The following is a 24,422-nucleotide window of genomic DNA, read 5'->3' as shown; positions in this document are numbered from 1 at the left end:
AAGCCAATTTAGGGTTGCCAAGTGCCCGGTGGTGGCGGGTAAAACCCCACCAATCCACCGGGCTGCCCATAGAGTTTTGGCAGAGATCGATAGAGCGTCCGCATCACTTCCGAGTAAACCCGGAAGTGACGTAGGTGCGTCACGTGGCACCGCGCAACGCAGAAAGGCTCCCACCGATGAAGCCACGGGACCTGGTAAGCCTAAGCCGATTCCACAGCACAGATGCACATGGATAGTCCTAGTTGGGGGAACTACCAACAGTTCCGTATCTGAGGACTGGAGCTTCCTTGTGGACACATAGACCTGTACCTCAAAGAATGACAAGGCTTGCAACTCATACTGAAAATGCGCTAAGGCCATGACAGAGACAAAATAGGGACAGCAACCGGAAAATAGGAGCTGACTCTGATAAATAGAGATTGTTGGAGCGTATGGGAGGGAGGATGCAATTAGTATTTGCCTCTAAACATCTTGGGCCTGCTCTATTCGTAGGGTTGTCAGGTCCCTCTTCGCCACTGGTGGGAGGTTTTGGGGGCAGAGCCTGAGGAGGGTGGGATTTGGGGAGGGGAGGGACTTCAATGCCACAGAATCCAATGGCCAAAGTGGCCATTTTCTCCAGGTGAACTGATCTCTATCAGCTGGAGATCAGTTGTCATAGCAGGAGATCTCCGGCTAGTACCTGAAGGTTACAATAATGAGAAACACCTGTGCCAGAAATAACGTAGTTAAAGAAAATGGCGGCACGGAGGCTCAAAAATACAAAACCACACTGGAATTAAATCTTAGGTTCTCTAATTGGTCCAAGCATTAATTCGTGCGGCAAATCAACAATAAACATAACGCAAACAGTTCTTAATATATATACAAACAAAGGTTAAACAACGAAAATAAACCCACAAAGGGGCGGGAGTCTCCCGTCCTCAATGTTGAAAGGCAACTGTTCAAAGTAGTCCAATGAATACTCCAAAGTTCAAAGATAGATATTACTGTGACACATACCATTTTTTGTTCATTTCACAGCTGACGGTCACAGGAACAACCGATTGATCTTCTTAACGACGTTAAAGCCTACGGGGACTTGGACAATATTTACAATTGTGTAAAAAGTATTTGGAGCTGAGGAAAGCCTTTGAAACGTGCAACAACGACTAGCCACACGTTCTCCTTTTTGGTTGTGTATACTTTGAACTTTGGAGTATTCATTGGACTACTTTGAACTGTTGCCTTTCAACATTGAGGACGGGAGACTCCCGCCCCTTTGTGGGTTTATTTTCATTGTTTAACCTTTGTTTGTATATATATATTAAGAACAGTTGGCGTTATGTTTATTGTTGATTTGCCGCACGAATTAATGCTTGGACCAATTAGAGAACCTAAGATTTAATTCCAGTGTGGTTTTGTATTTTTGAGCCTCCGTGCCGCCAGTACCTGAAGGTTGGCAACCCTATCTATTCGCTAGTATGTTTTAGCTAGCAGTAAGATTTTATTGTATCTCTTGAAAGAGAGCAAGGCTGGAAGAAAACACACCAGGACTGCACGGCATGTCTGGAATGCACAGCCCTGTTTTTCATTTGGTGCCCGTCCCCTCCATTTGTAGTGAAGCTTCCCATTAAAATACCTTCTTCCCTTTTGGTCCTCTTCAAGAGGACTGGAAAGGAAATGGTGGAACAAGTGAATGGGATGTCAGGATGGGAAGTGAAGGTCGGAAATACCATGTGGGGATAAGGGTTGCCAACCTCCAGGTGGTAGCTGAGGATCTCCTGCTTGTCAGGCTATCTCGGTTTCGTTATTGCCTCTGTCTCTGTGCTGTATTGTCTGCCCCCCAAGGTCGCATGCCTAAGCCTGGGAAAACTCAGCTCCTGGGAAACTGTATTCCTGCGTGTAATCTCCCGCCTTTCCTGCCTTATAATATCTCCCAGCTAGTGAGCCTTTCGTAGCTGTCATTTTATTCGTTTGCACTGTATGCCTATTTGATCAGTAAAAGCCATCTGTTTGGACTCTATATGACTTTGTGGTGATTTCTGGTTCTGTGGGCCAAGGGCTGACATTATGACAGCTACCTCACATCTTCACCGTTCTCCTAGCCAGGCTGGAGCCCAGGGGGGTTCGCCTGCCACTTGGATGGGAGCTGTGCAACTCTCCAGGTGATCTACTACCCTGGAGCCCTTCTCAGAGGACCCTACTCTGTTACAGGACTTAATCGCTGAACTTTTCCGGACGAACCGAGAGGTTTGCCGCTTGAGGGGACTGGTACACGCGCAGTGGCAATCTCTTACAGGACGTCTCTGGATGTTAACATCGGAGGATACTGATGCTCGTTTAGATCTTCAGGACTTGGATCAATTACTGGACGATGCCCGATTGGCGACTGAGGATTTACAAATATTAACTGGACTTTTGGATACTCTTATTTCTCGACAAACTCTTTCTACCATGGCGGGAGCCCCGTCGGAGGGTTTTTCCCTGATCCCGGATGCGGCCAGCTGCCAGGCTGAGGCCAAGCGAGTCGCTATTAGCACCGCTCTTCTCCTTGTGGAATGTACAAAGGACACCCCGGTAGCCACCTTGGCTCAAGTTTTGACCCCGACGTTTGGAGCCGAGGCATCCGCACTGGCGGTTCGAGTACAACCTCTGCTGGGCGGGGAACCTGACCCCATACTCTTGCTCCTCGAGACAGAACTTTTGCCGCGCATTACGGCAGAGGCTGCCCTAAGACTTGAGAACGCCAAAGTTCTTGCGGATCAGCAAGCCGCCGAAGCGGCTAGGGTCGCAAGAGAGAGAGAGGCGGCGGAAGCAGCCAGGGCGGCTGCAGCAAGGAATCAGGCGAACGTGGACACGCGCCCCAAGGACTATGTACTGGGACTATCAGGTCTAACTTTTTCCCCGGCGTTTGTCCCGTCGCGTGCGACCCAACGCGCACGCCGTTTGGCTGACCGACGTCGAGACTCAGATGAGTCTGAAGACGAGGATTTATATGGGGATAGCTCTCAATGGGCCACGAGCTTCCGAACCAGTAAGCCTCATCTTACTGGTGGCCCAAGTGAGGAGGTTCATCTTTTACGAGCCCAGAATCGGGAGCTCTCCGACCGTGTTGATCAACTCCAAGAAGTAATGGAACTTATGCTTCACGAGAACAGGCAATTACAACAAACCCTGATAGCTCAGAGACAGCCCGTTCCGATACCGGGTCAGGGGGTACCCGTACAACCACCCGCTAATGTGCCTGCTCCACCCTTGCCTCCTGGAGCTCCTGTTGCTCCTCCGCCCGGACCACCCGTGCAACCGGGTCAGCCCGCGCCCGGCCCTTGGAAGCAACTCAAATTGAGGACTACGTATGACGGATCTCTTGAGACTTTGCCTTGTTTCTTGCATCAAGTGGACAGTTATATGCGAGAACAAGGTCAACTTTTCCCCACGGAAGATAGCCGGGTGCGGTACGTAGCTTCCCTCCTGACAGGCAAAGCGGCTGACTGGATGGTCCTCCAGTTTGACACCCGCTCTCGTGCGATTCGTTCCCTCAACAACTTCATGACTGCCCTGAGAAGGAGGTTTGAGGACCCCTTCCTGGGAGAAAGAGCCAAAACGGAACTCTTGCAATTAAAACAAGGCTCTGCTACAGTTCGGGAATTTGCCGATGAATTTCAGCGACTGGCAAGTAAAATTGTAGGTTGGCCCGAGACCACCCTAATCCATCATTTCAGGGAAGCCTTGCATCCTGACATTCTGAACTGGTCTTACATGCGGGGCGATCCCGATACCCTCGAAGGCTGGATCCTATTAGCCGAAGAAGTGGAAAGCCGCCGCCGTTTTATTTCTCTCGTCCGTCAAAAGCACAAGGAGAAGGGCACCCCAAAGCCTCAACCCAAGGCACCACTGCTCGTCCCACGAAATCCCCCACGTCCGCTCCAGGAACGTGAAGCCCGATTTCAGAGGGGTGCCTGTCTTACATGCGGAGAAATGGGCCACTTTGCAGCCGTTTGTCCACGCCGCCAGGAATTATTTCGTCCCAGCACGACAACCCGCGCCCGAGGTCGTCCACCACGCAGAGGCACCGCGGCCACCCGCAGCGCAGCTCCGGGAAGGCCCACACCCTCTGCACTCCATGCCGGGGACCCAGCCTCCCTGCCTGCTTCCAACGACCCCGCCGGGTCTCGGATTACAAGTGCCCCATTGGGGGACAGCTTTCCCTCTTCGGATGAGGAAAACCCTTGGATTTCTCCAGCCTTAAACCTGGAATCTCCCCTCGACTTGTCAAAAAACGGCTCCGGTCTGTGGTGAATGGAGCATCTCCACAGACCTCTCAGGATCTTCCTATCAAACCGAATGCTCCTACCAAAATCAAAGAAGTGGACTCCACCGTCTACATAGATGCAGTTTTACAACAACTAAACGGAGGTCCTCAAATCCCCGTCAAAGCACTAATTGACTCCGGTTGCTGTCGCACTCTCATAAGCGAAGCCACGTTTGCTGCACTCAGAGCCGACTCAGAGGCTTTACCCGCCCCCGTCCAATTTGCTCAAATGGACGGGAGCCAATTCCAGGGGGGTCCAGTTGATCATCGCACCATAGGGGTGGCAATGGGAATTGGTTCCCACTGGGAACAAATAGACTTCACTATAGCCCCTATCCGATTTGAAGTGGTCTTGGGAATTAACTGGATTAAAGGACATAGTCCCAGTATTGATTGGGAAACAAACACTATCTCTTTCGCTAGTCCCACCTGCGACCAGCATCGGCAAAACTTTGCTCTGCCATTTCCGCCCGTTCCAGCATTAACCTCTACTGCCCCAGTACCACCGGCTCTACCCGCTGTGTACCGGGACTTTGAAGATGTCTTCGACCTTAGGGAATGTGATGCCTTACCCCCCCACCGGGCCTCAGACTGTGCGATTGAAGTAGTAAAGGACTGCACATTAACCAAAAGTAAGATTTACCCTATGAGCGCTTCCGAGCGCACTGTCCTCCGGGACTTTTTGGACAAAAACCTCGCCAGAGGGTTCATTCGCCCTTCGAATGCCCCAAACTCGGCCCCCGCGTTTTTCGTCCGGAAAAAAGAGGGCGACCTTCGCCTGTGCATTGACTTCAGAAAGCTCAATGCGGTTACCCAGACCAACGCCTATCCTATCCCATTAATATCGGATATTTTGGGACAATTACAGGAAGGCCGTGTGTTCTCTAAATTAGACTTGGTGGAAGCCTACTACCGAGTCCGTATCCGCGAAGGAGATGAGCACCTCACTGCCTTCTCTAGCTGTTTCGGAATGTATGAATTCCTTGTAATGCCGTTCGGATTAAAAGGGGCCCCGGGGGTCTTCATGCAACTCATCAATGAAATCCTACATGACCTTCTATATCGTGGGGTGGTGGTCTACTTAGATGACATTCTCATTTATTCGAAAACTATGGACGAGCATGTGACTCTGGTCAGGGAAGTTCTACAACGCCTGCGTAACCATCAACTGTTCGCTAAACTAGCTAAGTGTGAATTTCACCAAAGCAAACTCACGTTTTTGGGATACATCATCTCCCACCAAGGTCTTCGCATGGACCCCGCCAAAGTCCAAGCCGTCCTCGATTGGACTCCCCCCACCAACCGCAAGCAAGTACAGCAATTTCTGGGATTTGCAAACTTCTATCGGGGATTCATCCCTAACTTCGCCCAAGTGGCTCTACCCATTACGGACCTGCTGAAAACTAAGGGGAAAGTAAGCTCGGCTGCCTTGCCCTCCGCAAAAATCCTATGGACTGAGCAATGCCAAGCCGCCTTTCTGGCCCTCAAACGCCTTTTCACTTCGGAGCCGGTGCTACGGCACCCAGACCCAAATCAAATGTTCATTGTGCAAGTCGATGCTTCCGATGTAGCCATGGGAGGGGCTCTCCTCCAACAAGGACCGGACGGTCTTCTTCACCCTTGCGCTTACTTTTCAAAAAAATTTGCGCACGCTCAATTAAACTGGCCCATCTGGGAGAAAGAGGCCTCTGCAGTTCATCATGCACTGACTTTATGGCGGCAATTCTTGGAAGGGTCTAAAGTACCCTTTGAAGTTTGGACCGATCACAAAAATCTAGCTGCCCTCACGGGGTCCCATAAGCTATCGGCGAAACAACAACGGTGGGCGGAGTTCTTTGCTCAGTTCCGTTTCACCCTGAAGCACGTCCCTGGGAAGCAGAACGTTCTCGCGGATGCCCTCTCCCGTTTACCACAATATCCGGTAAAACTCGAAAAACCTACCAACTCTCTGTTCACCCCTATGCAACGTGGGGCCCTACCTATGCTGGCTGTGCAAACCCGATCCCAGCATCAACACACCTTCCCTAACTCGCAAGCTCCGCCAGCCCAACCGGCTGCCCAGCCGCCACCGCAACAGACCGGAGTTCCCGCCCCTCCTACCCCTCCGACCGCTCAGCCGCCTGCAGTCTGCGCGCCGCCGCACGTAAGCACTAACCCTATAACTGTTTCTCAGATCTCCAGGACCGACGGGGGGGCTCCCTCCAAAATCCCCATCTCCGAATCCTTTTTAACTGTCCTTCGGGACCAGTGCCTTTTAGAACGTTCCGCTCATACCCTACCTCCTGGTGTTTTGGAACAAGGGGGGTCCTGGTACAAAGACTCAAAATTGTATGTACCCAAAGCTCTCCGGAAGGACGTTTTACATTTAGCTCATGGAGCCAAAACAGCTGGGCACTTTGGGTTTCTGAAGACCCTTCACTTATTGCGCAGACAGTTCTGGTGGGGGGGAATGCGTTCCGACATTGACTCCTTCATCCGCAGCTGTCCCGTTTGTGCCGCTGCGAAACGATCGCAGGGCAAACCCCCGGGACTGCTACAACCTCTTGAAACGCCCAGCAGACCTTGGGAAGTGATTGCTATGGACTTCATGACTGATCTCCCTCTCAGTGGGGGTAAAACTGTGTTGTGGGTTGTTACTGATTTGTTTTCTAAGCAAATACATTTGATTCCATGTGCAGGGATCCCTTCTGCGCAGAAACTGGCCCGCCTCTTCGTGACGCATATATTTCGTTTACATTCGTTTCCGCGTAAAATAATTTGTGACCGCGGAAGTGGTTTCGTTTCTAAGTTTTGGAAAGCTTTCCTCAAGTTGGTGGGGGTGGAACAGGGATTGTCTAGCGCATACCATCCTCAAACTGATGGTCAAACTGAACGTGTCAATGCTGTACTTGAATGTTATTTGCGTTGTTATGTTAACTACCACCAGGATAACTGGGTGGAACTGTTACCTTTAGCAGAATATGCCTACAATAATGCCATGCATCAATCCACAGGTTTTAGCCCGTTTTTTGCTGTGTATGGACAAGATTTCAGTCCCATCGTTCCTACAGATGATGTAGAGGGGGAGGGGAACCCCGACATTGCCTCCTGGGCACACGCCCTCCGTACCACTTGGCCCTGGCTCGTTAGCAACCTCGACCGGGCCAAACGTAAATACAAAGCGCAAGCTGACAAACATCGCTCCCCCGGGGGTGATCTGCAAGTGGGTGCTTTGGTTTACCTTTCCACCAAAAACCTCCGTTCCACCCAACCGTGCCATAAACTCAGCGCCAAATTCATTGGCCCTTTCCCCATTACTCGGGTCATAAACCCTGTCACAGTGGAACTGGCTCTCCCCAAATCCTTGAGGCGTGTGCATCCTGTTTTCCACATAAGCCTCCTCAAACCCCATGTTGCTTCTCCACGGTGGCATCCGGACCCACCGCCTGCGCAACCCATCATGGTGGGGGGGGAAGAACACTTCGAAGTCTCCAAGATCCTTGACTCCCGTATTCACCATGGCACTCTCCAATATCTAGTTCGTTGGAAACATTTCCCCCCTGCCTATGACGAATGGGTGCGCGCACGGGATGTCTCCGCCCCCGACCTCGTCGACGCCTTTCACATTGCTTACCCGGACAGGCCAGCCCCCTTGCGAACTGGGAGGGGGCCTTGAGGGGAGCAGAATGTCAGGCTGCTATCTCGGTTTCGTTATTGCCTCTGTCTCTGTGCTGTATTGTCTGCCCCCCAAGGTCGCATGCCTAAGCCTGGGAAAACTCAGCTCCTGGGAAACTGTATTCCTGCGTGTAATCTCCCGCCTTTCCTGCCTTATAATATCTCCCAGCTAGTGAGCCTTTCGTAGCTGTCATTTTATTCGTTTGCACTGTATGCCTATTTGATCAGTAAAAGCCATCTGTTTGGACTCTATATGACTTTGTGGTGATTTCTGGTTCTGTGGGCCAAGGGCGATAGAAATCAGTTTCCCTGGAGAAAATGGCAGCTTTGGCATTTGGACTCTATGACATTGAAGCCCCTCCCCTCTCCAAACCCCACCCTCCTCAGACTCCACCCCAAAAATCTCCAGGTATTTCCTAACTCAGAGCTGGAACCCTATGTGGGGAGCTACAGTGGTGAACAAAAACATAAATAATTAGGGGGGGGGGAGAGTTTCTGTAATACAGTGAGCAATGATGAGGAAATGGAAAATTGAATCACCAGACTGTAAGTTTGTTGACATTTATTTTCGGGCTGATGGAAGATTCATTCTGGAGAGGGAAAAACTGCATGGTGGAGGGGTATGCTTTGTCGTCATTCCAGGAAAATAGGAATGCTCATCACACAGATGAAGACGAAGACGAAGACGAGATGAAATCACCGGCGATGGCCAAGAAATCGTGGGGTGACACAATCAAAGATATGAAAACCTTCCTGTGGAATCCAGAGACGAGGGAATTTATGGGCAGGACAGCTCACAGCTGGAGTAGGTGAAACATTTCTTTCTAGTCTATGGGAGAGATTTGCCTTCATCCTGCTGTCTGTTTTCCATGATGCATGCACTGTATTTCTACACTTCTGAAAGAAAAACCTAGACATTCTCTGGGTGTATGAGAGCCACTTCAAATATGAGCCTGTTATAGTTCCTGAGCCCAAGCCAATTGTCTAATGGGGTCCACCTCAAACTCAGTCAGACTGTGAGTTTGTGGTGGCTTGCAAAATTGTCCTTGTGGCACTGCTGTGGCAAAAGTGGCTCGCTGTTGACTAGGAGATGTGTAGTTAAAAATAAAGCAATATTCTAGCTTAGAAGTGTTGATCATATGCAGCTGAATCAGGGGTAACAGTGGAACGTTTAAGGAGTTGGAACATCTTTTCCCTGAGGCTTTACAGATGTTGGTGGGCCAAAAATGTTCTCAGACAGGGAAGTTTGTAACGACTGCTTAGAAAAAGGTAGAGCAGCTGTGGATCTCCGAAGTCTATCCATATTACTGAGCGCCAAGCTACACATTACATATGACATGTGACTGCAATGGGAACTTACAATCAGATGAGTTCTCCACTGTAAGGAACGTCCCCAGGGTGGTCATGTGTCAAACATAACATGTAGTTCTGTGCTGGTCATTGACTGTAATAAAATTTATATTCTTCTTCTAACATGTAGTTCGGCCCTTAGGCGAGTTTCCTAATGGGCTTCTATAACCATTAGGAAAGGTTGTCTAATGCAGAAAAAGAATATGTATTACAAGAATGCTATAAAGATCAAAGAAAGGTTCAATGCAGAGATTGTTATTGACCATCAGGACTATTTGAGTAATATAGAGGGTGCTTTCACACATGCTGAATAATGCACTTTCAATGCACTTTAACGATTGTTTGCAAATGGATTTTGCCATTTCACACAGTGAAATCCAGCTCCAAAGTGCATTGAAAATGGATTGAAAGTGCATTATTCAGCACGTGTGAAAGGGCCCTAAATGTTCTCGCTGGTGAATGATTAGACACAGCAAAGGCAATACTATCAATAACCTATATACTGATTCTCATCTTAAGGGAAGAAGGGAGTTGGAAGCTAGGTGGTTAGACAATAGGGTTGAGAAATACCTGGAGATTTTTGGGGCGGAGCCTGAGGAGGGTGGGGTTTAGGAAGGGGCTTGAATGCCGTAGAGGCCAATTGCCAAAGCGACCATTTTCTCCAGGTGAACCGATCTCTATTGGCTGGAGATCAGTTGTAATAGCTGGAGATCGCCAGCTACTACCTGGAGGTTGGCAACCCTAGTTAGAGAACAAGTGGGTGTTGGAGTTTGTGAAACCCATCACATTTGATGCCTTCTCTTCTCCTAAGGGACACAGTGTAATGGATATCTCTTTCTCCTCTTTTATTCAAACAACAACCCTGTGAGGCAGGTTAGGTTGAAAGAGAGACAGAGTGATGGGTCACCAGTGAGTTTACTGGATGAATAGGGATTAGAACAGGGGACTTCCTGGTCTGAGTACAAAACTCTGTTCACTATATAACATTAGCTCTCAGAACCAATGAAAGAGCATGAGGAAAAGAAGTTCCAAATCAGAGAAACTCGCAGTACTAGCATCAATTAAAAGGTAAGGTAAAGGTCCCTTGTGCAAGCACCGGGTCATTCCTGACCCATGGGGTGACGTCACATCCCGACGTTTACTAGGCAGACTTTGTTTACGGGGTGGTTTGCCAGTGCCTTCCCCAGTCATCTTCCCTTTACCTCCAGCAAGCTGGGTGCACATTTGACTGACCTCGGAAGGATGGGAGGCTGAGTCCACCTTGAGCCGGCTACCTGAAACCAACTCCTGTCGGGATCGAACTCCGGTCGTGAGCAGAGCTTGGACTGCAGTCCTGCAGCTTACCAGTCTGCGCCACGGGGCTCCTAGCATCAATTAGGTCTTCCTAATTATTAACAGTTTTCCTTCCTGACTGCCTCGATGTTTTCTTCTGTTCAAACCGAGGCTCCCCATAAAGGCTGAGCCAATGCAAATGCAGTGCAATCCTAGAAATAGTTACACTTTTCTAATTCCATTGATGTCAGTTGGCTTAAAAGAATGTGACTCCGCTTTGGACGGTCACGTGTTTATTTGCTTTCCCAAATTGTTCTCAGGGCTAAAAATTCCCCTCAGTGTAAACACCTCAAGAACGCAGAGGGCGAAAGTGCACATCTGTGTTCCCCACGCTTGTTCTGAAATGGATTCAGGCTCATCCTGAGGGGGAAAAAAACCAAGTTATGTTTTTGGCTTTTTTTTTTATTATTGTCATCACTGCCTGCAACAGTGGACTTGATTCCCCTGAGACTGGCCAGCTGCCATCTCTGGCCTCTGTCTGGGACAAATGTTATTTATTTCTTTGTTTATTTCGTTATTTATTTTATGCCCGGCACCCTCTTCCCACAGGGGACTTAGGGCGGCTTACAACGTTTAAAAATACATTTGAAATACAATAAATACAAATATGGAAAATGCAGTTTTGGGCTACTAGCAGTTGTGACGTCACAGAAGGATTATTTCATTTTATGCCCTTGTTGCCTCCTCCCCCACTCCTTTCATGCGTACAGAAAATGTCCTCTGAATACCACCTAGTCCAATTTTTTTTAAAGTTCCCCCCTCCCCACTTTCCAACGGTCCTTGCAGGGTAGAGATGCTGGGATTGGGAACAGCCTGTGCAATTCCCTAATGCACGGCACCTCACACTCAAATGCGTTCAAGGGCCAGATTTGCCGGTCAGTAGTTGGTTACCTGGGAGGGAAGGCAGCCTGGTAAAGCCTGATCTCATCAGATCTCAGAAGCTAAGCAGGTGTTTCTTGAATAAAATAAGTCCCACGTGGATTTGGCAGCAAATTTGTCAACTAGACTAAAGGTGGGAGGAAATATACCAGACACTGTTACTGCAGTCCTGGCAAGCTCCCTTCTTTATTGAATGGATCTAAGCCAGATTATTATGCATGAACACACTTCCCTTCCTGTGCCCCAGATATCCAAAGTATCCTTCCTCTCAAAAAGGTAAACCAAACCAAAGCAAGGCACCCAAACCCACCAGTGGCTGCTACCAACAGCAGATAGAAGCAGGTCCTGGTGAGTTAATTTGCTTTGCCTCCAAAGAGCATCAGTTTCTTAGCCCTAACAATGACCCAGGAGTTTGTGCCAAGAGTGAGCCACACTGTTATTTGCCATAAGGAATGTGTACATTCAAAAGTATATTCATATAATGTATTTAAAATGTTTCATTTAAAACATGTCGAAGAAAGGAATTGTTGAGCTCCATTGTCCTATCAGGCATGATATAGAGAGCCAAAAGTTAATGTGCTTTCACACATACTGAATAATCCACTTTCAGACCACTTTCAATGCACTTGAACGATCATTTGCAAGTGGATTTTGCCATTTCACAGAGTATAATCCAGTTGCAAAGTGTGTTGAAAGTGGAATGAAAGTGCATTATTTGGCATGTATGAAAGCATCCTTAGTCAACAGCAAAAATAGAGGAGGAAAAACTCACTGTCACTCCAAGAGTGATGGAATGGTGCATGTCCAAAGTGTCACTTCATGTGAACAAGGAAATCCTGAAATGTATGGGAATAATATAGGCGATGTGCAATGCAAAGCGGAGATGGGTTGGCCATGCAGCTTGCAGTCATCATCATAAAATTTATTGCAGTCTTTGACCAGTATATGACCAGCTTGCAGGCAAGATCGCATGTAGACAGACCCATCTCACTGACTGGATCCCCCGAGACCACAAGCGGGCCACCAGGCTGGTCAAAATGTGCTCAGCTGACCCAACAACTAAACTTTTCATCCAGAAATGGAAAGAATGTGCTTGCATTAGAGCAGGGGTGGGGAACATCAAGCTCGGGGGCCATTTAAGGCCCGCAAAATCATTTGGTCTGGCCCTTTGTGGGTCCTGGCAGATCTCTAGCTCAGAAGGATCTAAGACTGGTGATTCGCCCCCTCCTGCGGACAGGAATAGCCTCTATTCAGGGCAGATGTGAGTTTGTTTTGCCAAGAAAAGGAACCTTCCCCCCGCCCCAAGTGCACTACCAGTTGGATGCCTGCCTGCTTGCCCATGCCGGGGGGGGGGGTGTCATCTGGGGCAGCTGCCTGCTTGGGGCTTGGCTGGCTAATTTTTAAGTTGATAATTTTGTATGGCCCGTGAATGATGTTATAAATATCCAAATGGCCCTTGGTGGAAAAAAGGTTCCCCACCCCTGCAACAGAGCATGACAGTATGATGACAACTTGCATTTGTGGAGGGACGGCCAAAGACAAGCTGGACTAAAGGGTTTAAAACATTTTTATCCTAAATAAACTCTCAGTGCCAAGACTCCTGCGGCAACATCAATAATAAAGCAGTCGTGGCTAGCAGGAAAAAAAATAAGTGGAAAGATTTAATTATTTTTTAATAGGCATACCTCACCTTTCCTGTTACAAGTAAAAGCCAGCAATGCACAAAGAAACCAATTTCTAAACTCCCTCACCCCCACCCAAACAAAATCAACTATTAGATCTCATGTATTTTGTTTTATCTGGCCAAGGGCCGTAAATAAACAATCTATCTAATTATTAGATCAACATTGCTTGGATATTCCACTATGCCTAGATCTTCATTACTCTGTGTGACTTCTGTACCCAGAATCCTGCAAGGCATCCTGGTGTGTATAGGTTGCAGCTGGACAGAGCAGCTGGGCAGATTCATTGCTGCCTAAGCCAATGATTGCACATGTGGAATTAGGCACAGTGGCTAGGCAATGCAGATTGTTAGCCTTCCCCTCCCTGGCTATTCCCATCATGGCGTAGGAACAAATGTGTGTATATTCATATCAAAGGACCATAGATGATATCAGACATGCCTATCTCTTTTGTGTGTGGATATCTCTGGACTGAGCCTAGCTGTGTTCGCCTGTGTTTCTTTGGGATTGATATGGTTGCAATACCATGGATATCTCATTGTTGCACTTGAATATTGTATGGTCGTTGTGCCCTAGCTCATCAACAATGTGTGTGTGTTTTTTTTCCTGTCTTGCAGGCCTAGTACTCCTCTTTTATCTAGTTTTTTACATTTTCTTGGCTGGAATGTTTGCATTTTGTATGTATGTAATGCTGCTTACCCTGAGCCCATACACGCCTAAGTACAGGGACAGAGTCTCTCCACCAGGTGAGTGCTTGAGCTCAACAGATTTGCCTTTCTATCTGTCTATCTTAGTTCTTTTACAAATAGCCTTTGCATTCTTAAAATGCCCAAAGAGGTGTACAATTAAAAAGTTGAAAATAAATAAAGGAATATATGGAAAAGCAACAAAACAGAGAGAAACAGCCACAAGAGCAGATAATACCAGGGGGGAAAATCAAGTAAATATCAAAGCAGAAACACAAATCAGTCCTCAATTAGTCTATTTGGGGAGATTATTGCATAATGGGGCATTACCCTTGAGAAAGCCCTCTCTGGTTGTCATCTGCTTGATCTCCAAGGGTCAAGGGACCCAGAGAAGGGTATCCAGTGCAGATTTCAAAGGTTGGGTATATGGTCTGTATGGAGAATTATGCCTTTCAGGCATCATAATCTCAAGCCTCGTAGGGCCTCAAAGGTTAAAACCAACTTTTGAATTGTGGCCAACAGTGCATCGCATTTCATGCTGGGGAAACACATTTCAATTGGTCCCTTCAAGTTAGTTATCAGGCTGCTGTATTTTGAAGTTTCCAGTTTTAATTTACATGGTGCTCTCCAAGTGCATGTTTTGTAGTTACACCAAAACAAAACAAGCCTCCCCCTCCCTGCTCTGAATGTAATGTGGATATGCTAAACCTAATCTTGCAAGGAACTCTTCCAGAATTATTTGCTCACAAATGGCTTTACCAAGATGAGCCATTTGTGGACTAAAGTGAAAGGGAAAATAATTGCAAAACCTGTTTGCCTTGACGGTGTTTCTGACTCACCATCCCTGTCTGGGAGAGTGGCTATTTCCAAACTTAATTAACCCCCCTTGCCACACGCGCAGAATGTGAATCTTTATCAATGCCGCTCTATGTTACTTTAATTGGGACTACTGTGAGATCCAGAACTAATGGGCTCTTCAATATTAAATTCATAACTCATTTTCTCTTTTATATTGCAGGAGTTATGATGAGGCCACATGTCAAACATGGATTCATTTTTCACATCAGGCTACAAGAGTCCAAATCATGGCGACCATTGGTGGAAAACCTACACCAGTTCTTAGAAGGTGGCTTCCTTCTTCAGAGCTTACTCTTTGTTAAAGCCCATTTAATACTTAAACTGGGTTTAAAAAATAAACCAACCTTACCAGCTGTACCTCAACTATATATTAGCTGTTAACCATGAAAGGAGAAGGGGGCACAGGATACAAGTTAGAATAGATACTATCACAGAAGTGAAACTGTCTGAGCAGAGGGCTTTGAAAGGGCTTGCAGCCTGATGCTGAGCACATTTATGCAGCAGTAAGTCCCATTTTGTTCAATGGGAATTAATTCCAGTTGAGTGTGCATAGATTCGTAGCCTTACATAAGAAAGGCCATGCTGGGTCAGACCAAGGCCCATCAAGACCAGCAGTCTGTTCACACAGTGGCCAACCAGGTGCCTCTAGGTCAGGAAGCCCACAAACAAAACAACTACAGCTGCATTGTCCTGCCAAAGCACCTTAATAGGCCTGCTTCTCTGATCCTGGAGAGAATAGGTATGCATCATGACTAGTATCCAATTTTACTAGTAGCCATGAATAGCCCTCTCCTCCTTGAACATGTCCCCTCTTAAAGCCTTCCAGGCTGGTCGCCTTCCAGGTCCGGGGGGGTTGCATGGTTAGAAATGCCTCCCAGCACACTTTGCAGGAAATCATTTTCAGAGAAAGTTCCCAACTATTGTTGGCCTCTTTCAGCTTTCCCCTGTGATTGCTTGTTTGTATCATGTCAGAAACGCCAAAGCTCTTATTCCATTTTAAAGAAATAGATGAAAGACTGAGGCCAGAGAAATCTGTTTAACGTTTTATTGCCATAGAACGGAAAATTGGCACCTTTTGGTCAACCAATTTCAAGAGTCTGACGGGCGATCTGTCCTTTTATTCCCTACAGTCCCGTTCGCTATATGCCCTTCTCCATCCTCTCATTGGACGAGGGGAGGAGTTTTCAATCTTCCCCGGAACGCCTTTTTAGGATACATTTCATCATCTTAACTCCAACCCACAAGTATATCCCTTTGTTTCACTGGTTACATTTTATTACTATTAATAAGCTCTTTGTACATGTGTTGTTTAGTTTGGAAGACCAAAGGATTTACTGGTCCTCCAGGCTCAGAAGGGCTATAAGGTGTAACAGACCCTGGTATCCCAGGATTCGATGGCACTCCTGGTCCTTGTCACTCGAACTGTCAGCCTTTCCTTGAACTGTGTAGGTAGGATTTAGGATTTGCTGGATTTGCCAAGTTCTAAACTAAGAACTTCCAACTAACCTTCCCTTGAACTATCTCTGCCTGTCTGCTCCCAAAATGTTCCACTAATAGTCCTTTTCCTATTGTGCTGAGTGTGTTAGAAAGGAGACAAAAGCAGTCCAAGGAGACTACGGAGACCAGAGTCTTGTGGTAGTGGCTGTTGGCCTCTTGTGGTAATGGCTGTTGTGCTTAAGCCTAACAGCACCTTCCACCTTGGTCTTAATCCTGGTGGTTTCCTAGGTTCTGAGGTAGTATGTTCCTCCTGCTCCTGGAGCCTGGTTACCTCTATGGCTAGTAGCATCTGGAGGATCCCCTCACTGTGGAGATAATCAGGAGATTTCTCCATAATTTAAGTAGCCAAGGAGCTGAGAGGGTAAAACTGGAAAGAATCCTGCACAGGTAGCACTGACATCCTGATCAGTTGTCCTTTTTGAGGCTTTCTTACCTTTGAAAGAGCCAGGAAGTTGTTGGCTTCCCTCTCCTTACCAATCCTTTGAGAAGTGTCCCTAACACACCATTTGTGGCACTTACTTATTGAATAATGTATTGTTAGCACTTCGATCAATGTGTCTCGTCTGTTCTACTGTCTGTGATTTTCTTTGCCTGCAAGCAGAGGCTCCTTCCTTCCCTTCCCAACTCCCGGGTACTATTCTTTTGTCTTTGTGTCCTTTGTTTCAATTCTTCATCTTGGCTTACAATTCCTACCAGGAAAGATTCAGTCTATCTCTTAGCCAATATTTGGCTTAATTCAAGGTCAATAGACACAGCTGCTCACTGCTGCCTCGCTGGATCAGAGAAATTCATTTTAATTGTACCCTACAATCATCACAGAACTGAAGAAATGATCTCTCTCTACTTTAGACTGAACAACAGACTGGCTAGGCAAAGAAAATGCTATACCAACACCTAGATGGATTTCAAGCATTACAGGATGTCCACTCTGGTCCTGCTAAGGGTTACACACTTAAACATGTGCATCCCTGAATGGAATCATTCCTTCAACCTGCCAGGACCATACACAAAACCCTGTTTGAAAATGAGTGGTGCTAACCTTTTCAGGAAGTGTGGCGGGGATGTGGATTCACATCCTATTCCCCAGTCCATGATAAATATCTGATAGGTACAATTTGATTTGCCAACTCCAGTTTGGGAAATTCCTGGAGATTGGCAGTGGTGTCTGGGGAGGGAGCTTGGCAGGGATGTGATGCCACAGGGTCAGCCCTTCAAAGCTGCCATTTCTTCCAGGGAACTGATATCTATTTTCGGAAGATCAGTTGTAATTCCTGGAGAACTCCCGGCCCCACCTGGAGGTAACCCTTAGGTACAACTGCTGCTTTTTTAACAGGGCTCCACATGCACCATTCTGGCTGCTGTGCAAGAGAAAGATGGATCAGATTTAAGATGCCAACCTGAAAAAGTTTCTGTGCTTCCATAATGGATGCCTGTGTGAACAGAGGTTTTTTTAAACTTAACCTTGGTACCCAATCTCACAAAGACAGCAACCTACACTGATTGTGTAAACTTACCTTTCACTTTCCAGTTTTCAAACTCATTCCATAGTAACAGTATAAGAGAGGGAGAAAATGTGTTGATGTCATTGAATAGTTAATCCTTGGTAACGCCCTTCTGACATAACTGTAAAGCGCAAGACCCATTAACTGTCTTTATTCCCTTTAGCTTACGATGACAGTGTTCAAGAACGCAAAAACGCTGTGTGCACACCTGGCAATTATTTCATTCAAGACACTGGAGAAAGCACCATGAAACGTGCTTGCCAATTCAAGCGATCCATGCTAAAGAATTGTTCGGGGCTGGAAGATAAGAATTTTGGCTACTCCAGGGGACAGCCGTGCTTCTTGCTAAAGATGAACCGAGTATGGAAAAATCTAGTTTACTTTTATTCTTTTGTTATGTGTCTTGGAATGCTGCAAATGCATTATTTCCCTGGGACTGAGGGTGCTGGATCAGTCCAGGACTAAGTTTGCTCTGTGGCCAGATTGATCCCACTGGAAGACCGCAAACAGGCCATGAAGATGACAGCTGTCTCCTGGTGTTTATCCTAGGGTTGCCAACCTCCAGGTACTAGCTGGAGATCTCCTGCTATTACAACGGATCTCCAGCTGACCGAGATCAGTTCACCTGGAGAAAATGGCCACTTTGGAAATTGGACTCTATGGCATTGAAGTCCTTCCCCTCCCTAAACCCCACCCTCCTCTGGCTCCGTCCCAAAAATCTCCAGGAATTTCCCAACCCAGAGCTAGCAACCCTAGTTTATTCCCAACTTCTGTTAACCAGAAGATATTGGCTTTGCCTATGCAGGTTCCATTTAGCTCTTAAGGCTAACACCCTCCGCGCCGACAGCCTTCTGTTTTAGCAGTTCAAAAGGACTGCTATATAGTGTGTTTTTTACTTTCTGTTGTAAGCACAAGTCTGTTTTGCACATGCAGCAGCTTGAGAATGGTAGACTGTACCACTTCAGACTGCAGGTGAATGATCACACTTTTTAGCGCTTCCACATATTAACAAATATCCATGCAAATAAAAAAACAAGCCGGAAGAAGGCTGGGTTGAAATCTTTCTCTATGGTATGTTAGTTTGCTACTGGCATGGGTTATTTCTTTTTATGGGGGTATGGGTATTTAAAACAGTATTACCATTCTGCATTCTGATGTAGTATAGTCCACTCTAGCATCTCAGCATTCTACTGTCTCATTTCACAGCATGTGTGAACCTAGGCCCAAGAAGAGGGGGGTTGAGTATTATATACAAGAAAACACAGCCAATTAGACGGAAGGAATGTGTTTTATTGATTTGTGTCGAATATTGCCGTCCTGCTTTTGGACCTAACCAAAATTATAAACACAGACTCATAAACATCAACACATTAAAAATAAGAAGAGTTGGTTTTTATATGCCGACTTCCTCTACCTTTTAAGGAGAATCAAACAGGCTTACAATTTCCTCTTCCCCTCCCCACAACAGACACCTTGTGAGGTAGGTGAGGCTGAGAGAGCTCTACGAGAACTGTGACTAGCCCAAGGTCACCCAGCTTGCTTCATGTGGAGGAGCGGGAAACCAACCTGGTTCACCAGATTAGAGTCCGCTGCTCATGTGGAAGAGTGGGGAATCAAACCAAGTTCTCCAGATTAGTGTCCACCGCTCCTAACCACCACACCATGCTGGCTACCAACAACATCAATTACAACACAGAACAAGTCAGCAAAAAAAGGGGAGGGGATCTCAACAATGGCCCTTTATCCTTGAACTAGTATCCTGCATGCCCTTTGGAATAGCACATTTGTAATTTGCTTTCTAACTGCCAATAGTGTTGATGCATAATGAACTTACTGATGGAGGATATTCCATAACCATGGCACCACCACCAAGAAAGCCCTGCCATCCTCTCACACCTCTGATGCTGAGGACACAAAGAGCAGCGTTTTCAAAGATGACCTCAGCCAGGCTCCCCAACTTTTTATAGCTGGCTATAATGGCTGCTACAAAACAGCAAAATGGGAATTGGTAGCAACTCTCTTTTGCTGGATAGTGCCTTGAGTACGGAGCATCATTAAATGTCATTAATCATACCAAAGTAATAGTTGAACAAATACAAATGCTAAAGCTAAACCAACTGCTCATCACTGCAGCAGTTTAAGCCAAGCCACTGGACTCTTGCTGGGCCGGCAGTAGGAATGATGCCTTTTAACGTCATCAGATATCCAGCACTTTCTTTCCTACATACAATGACTAAAACACAAGGGTGAGCTGCTACGTTTCCTCACCCTTTACAGCTGGCTTATCCTATTTTGTGGGATTCCTTGTGTTGTATTTTTTTAACAAAGCAATTAAAAAGCTCTCCTTTTCACAGATCATTGGCTATCGGCCTGGTTACGGGACTCCAGTGACAGTGGAGTGCAAAATGCCGGTAATTTCCGCTTCCTTATTATATTATATATGGGAAGATATTCCCAAATGGGTCACCTAATTTTAAAAAGTGAGTGCCTGGAAACAGTTGTAAGAAGGGGAGGGAGATGTCTCATTCCAAGCACAAGGCTTGTGTGTGTGTGTGTAGGGGGGGAGTGGGGATAACAGACTATATATTGTTGAGACTGCACACCTTGAAAGCATAATATTTCACTCATTTCAAATGTTTAAAACATTTCCTGTTCATAGCCTTGTAATGCTTGTCAGAGAACAAAAAACAACTGTGCAGGGGGAAATAACAATCTTGTGTTATTATGTTCCATTCTTGCACCATAATAAGGTGGGAACATTGGTTTTTTTAATTATTATTATAATTTATTATTATTTTTCAAAAATACAGGAAAGAAAGGGAATAAAAGATAAAAGGGAAACATAGCATGATATAACATTTTGTGTGTACCCTGTGGGAACATTCTGAAAGATGGTTGCTTTACAGATTCCCTGCCGAAGCAGCATGGGTAGGGTTGCCAACCTCCAGGTAGTAGCAGATCTACTGCTATTACAACCGATCTCCAGCCAATAGAGATCAGTTCACCCGGAGAAAATGGCTGCTTTGGCAATTGAACTCTATGGCATTGAAGTCCCTCCTCTCCCCAAACCCTGCCCTCCTCAGGCTCCACCCCAACAATCTCTCACTGGTTTCGAAGAGGGACCTGGCAACCCTAGCAATTGGGTATATAAGGGCAACACTCTGATAGCTCATTAATTCTCCAATCGAAGTCTTCTTCATGGTTTAAATAAAAAAACCCATCTCAGAAAAAAAAACCAAGTATCTAGTTGATATCTCAATCCAAAAGCTCAGAATGGCTTTCACATCTCTACACTTTCAAAAAATGCAAACTGCAATATTGGATGAACGATTACCACTAGCACGATGTATTTGCATTTGTGGTTCTGCTGTAGAGGATTTATCCCATTATATTTTAGCTTGTCCTCTTTATGCAATACCTAGGGAAAAATTCCTTCATATCGGATTAAACTGGTTACCTGACTCTAATAAATTAATATTTCTGTTGTCAGATACCAACTCATTTATTACTTACAGGGCATCACTTTTCGCTCTAGCAGCTAGAAAGATAAGAGCCAAACTGCTGCAAATAATGTAACTAGCCAGAACTGACAGCCAGCTAGGATATATTTAATTATATTGTATTTTATGATAATTTATATGGCATTTTGTATTTTATCTTTATTGTCTAGTCTTCTTTTGTAGTTTAATATACCTTGTAAAGGCCTTCGGCTACCTACAAATAAAATATTTACTTACTTACTAGTGGTATGAAGCAAGCCTGTGAAGCATTTTGATGCCTCAATTAAAAGAGAGCGATAGTTGGTCAACATGAAACGATTTGGTATGAACTTGTAGCCAAGTGGTTGAGTCATTTCTAGATTTATCTTGTCAAAGCTAGTATTTCAGCAGGAAGACTTTGCACCTTTTATACATCCTCCCCTCATGTCCCTATTTTTAAATTGCAGAAAGGTAATGAAAGTATTATCGAAGCAATGGATTTCTATCCAAACGCCACATTTGATCCCGTGTACTTTCCTTACTATGGCAAACACACACACGTAAGTATAAGTACAGCGGTTGAATTAATACACCATTCATTTTCCTGGCTGTGAATAAGAGCTGTTTTTAAATGGAAAGGCAAGCGAGTCATTAAAGACAGACACAGCAGTAGCTGTTGTGGCAATATTACGTATGGGGCAGAAACTCCACAGGACTTTGCTCAGCTCACCAATTAAGGTTCTTTGCTGTCAAGTCACAGTGGATTTATGGTGATCCCGTAGGGTTTTCAAGGCAAGAGACATTCGGAGGTGGTTTGCCATTGCCTGCCTCCCTGTCACCCCCCCCCCAATTCCTTGGAGGTCTCCCACCCAAATACTAGCCAGGGTCAGGGCCAAGACTATGACTAGCCCAAGGTCACCCAGCAAGCTTCCATAGCATGTGTGGGGATTCAAACCTAGTTTCCCCAGGTCCTAATCTGACACTTTGAGAACCGCTACACCATGCTAGCTCTCAAATTGAGGGTTACCAATTAAAAACTGCCTCGTTTTATGTAAGGTTCCATTGCTTAGCCACCCAAAAGTCATCCTACATAAGCCCGCTCTCTTCTCTGGTGAGAACTGGAGAGCTGAGAAGTTTTCCTTTCCTCGCCCCAGAACTCCGACATCCACTGATGTCATCCAGTGTGGAGTTTTCAGATTCTTTTTCTCAATAATTCCCGGACCCAAGAGCGAACTAGTTGGCCAACCTCAACATGAGCAGTGTTAACAGTTACATTTATTTATTTTACAAAATTTATACCCTGCCTTTCTGCCCCTCATCAGGGCCTCCAAGACCGATTCCAGAAACTACCAAACACCATCAATAAACATTTAGCAGGAGATATTTTCCTTCACTAAGCACGTTTCTATGGAAATAATGAAGGCAGCTTATGGGGCAATGGCAAATCAACAAAGATGCGTGTGTGAACAAACCTGTGAGCTATGCCCTTTCCTAGGGAAGGGTAGACTCAGCCACAATTATAAGCACATTAATAATATGCTGTTCTTACAACTGCAGTTGAAAATACAACTGGTGTAGAACTATGGCAGAGGAATACATTATGGGCCTACTGGAGGGGGGGATCCAGCAATGTGTCATCTTTGCCGACTTCCAATTTGTTTCTGTTGGTTATTAAGTAGCGAGCTTTGTTACATGTCACAGTCAAGAGTTAATGTTGAAGGTATAGATGATGACCAGCTCAAGGAAATGATGTAATGTGTTAATTAGCCAAATGGTCAGCAGAGTATCCATTGCAGGCGTGTTTGTTTGTCACGTACACAAGCAATCTGCATATTACTGCTTTTGTATTTCCTTTGTGTAGAAGCAAAAGTAGTATACAGTTCGAGTTTCGATACCAGCCTGTAAGGATGGAGAGGCGATCTTGTCCTTTAAGAATGCCTACTTGAGAGTAAGCTTAGCACCTGCCAGAAGCATCTGGCAAGGTTAGAAAACTTAGCAATGTAGAAAGGATTGTTTTACCTCCCAGTGAACCCTACCCTTGAGTTTAGCTAGTAAAGATTGTCTTAGTAAAAACAAACAACTTTTTCTTTTGTGCGTGTGAGTGACTGATCTTACCTTTCAATAAGCCATAACCAACGATCCTATCTCTCTGAAATTGGTAGCAGTATTAATTAATAACCCCAACAGTTTCAAGGCAGGCCTGATTTATAGACCTAGTGGTGGCCTATGAATTGGATTGGGGCCAGGGTCTCTGAAGGGCTCACTCACCTGTATTAACCTCTCTAGGACTCCGGTCCTCAGCTGGAGCTCTGCAGCCTCATTGAGGGAAGGAAGGTAGGCGAGTGTGTGGGACAGAGGGTTTTTTTGGGCATTGTACTCAGTTTCCAGAAATTCTCTCCCCAGGGACGGCCTTTGCCCCTTATTATCTTCTGGTCTCATGAAGCCCAGACCTTTTTATTTTGGCAGGCACTTGGAAGTTGCTATCTCCCCGCCCCCCCGGCAACTCTCCAATGCTGTCATTTTGGTCTATTTTCTGCTTGTTAGATTTGCTGTGATGGTTTTATTGTTAAAATTTGTGATTTTTTTAAAAGGTTGGTTTTATATCCTGTTAGCTGTTTTAAGGGCTGCATAGCATAAAAAGCAGGATACAGTGATTCCAAGGAATGTAAAACAAGGGGAGCCCAAGTTGACTCACTCCTTGTTCAAGTTCTAGTCCATGAAACGTACACGGAGCTATTCTGAATAGGACGTTCCTGTTTCACCAGCTTACATCTTCTTCTCTTTTCCCAGGAGAACTACACATCCCCGTTGGTGGCCATCCAGATTACCATGAGAAAGAATGAAACCGTTTCCATTCAATGTCAACTGAATGGGGTGGGCATCATCAATAACGTGCATAAAGACCGGTTTTTAGGGCGAATTACTTTCACGTTGAGTGTCAAAGACTAGACCAGAGAAGCACCTGCTACTGGGCATTTATTTTCCTTCTTTTTCTGGCAACCAAATCCTCTCTTGTAATGGAAAATGGCCATTAATAAATGACTTGAAAGTTCAAGCTTGCTCTAGGGGACTATTGACATTTTCTTAAAAGAAAAGGAAGCCCTAAAGTAATGACATTTCATAGATTGTAGACTGTAGTACTAAACTTAAATCATCCATCCTGCAAACAGACACACAAGTCAGGAGAGTGTTATTCTTTGTTTTTAAAAACA

The 24,422-nt window shown here is 45.8% G+C and overlaps 1 protein-coding gene across 1 annotated transcript; it reads left to right on the top strand.

The window, feature by feature from the left end:
• The first annotated feature begins 8,554 nt into the window (after positions 1–8,554).
• ATP1B4 (ATPase Na+/K+ transporting family member beta 4) lies at positions 8,555–24,159 on the top strand. Its single transcript, XM_056858991.1, has 7 exons — positions 8,555–8,750; positions 13,806–13,934; positions 14,893–15,000; positions 17,895–18,091; positions 20,086–20,142; positions 21,678–21,770; positions 24,001–24,159. The coding sequence occupies exons 1-7, from the start codon at positions 8,555–8,557 to the stop codon at positions 24,157–24,159; spliced, it is 939 nt and encodes a 312-aa protein (XP_056714969.1).
• Positions 24,160–24,422: the final 263 nt, after the last annotated feature.

This window comes from Euleptes europaea, chromosome 13 (genome assembly GCF_029931775.1).
Source record: "Euleptes europaea isolate rEulEur1 chromosome 13, rEulEur1.hap1, whole genome shotgun sequence".
In the NCBI taxonomy this organism is placed as follows: Eukaryota; Metazoa; Chordata; class Lepidosauria; order Squamata; family Sphaerodactylidae; genus Euleptes; species Euleptes europaea.
This window is presented reverse-complemented; position numbering and strand designations above follow the sequence as displayed.

What these genes read in the sequence shown, in the direction of transcription:
- ATP1B4 (XM_056858991.1), top strand. Translation starts at nt 8,555, where the DNA reads ATGGTGGAGGGGTATGCTTTGTCGTCATTCCAGGAAAATAGGAATGCT. An exon ending in CCTACACCAGTTCTTAGAAG is followed by an intron (nt 15,001 to 17,894) that starts GTGGCTTCCTTC and finishes TATTCCCTTTAG; the next exon opens with CTTACGATGACAGTGTTCAA. An exon ending in CAGTGGAGTGCAAAATGCCG is followed by an intron (nt 20,143 to 21,677) that starts GTAATTTCCGCT and finishes TTTAAATTGCAG; the next exon opens with AAAGGTAATGAAAGTATTAT.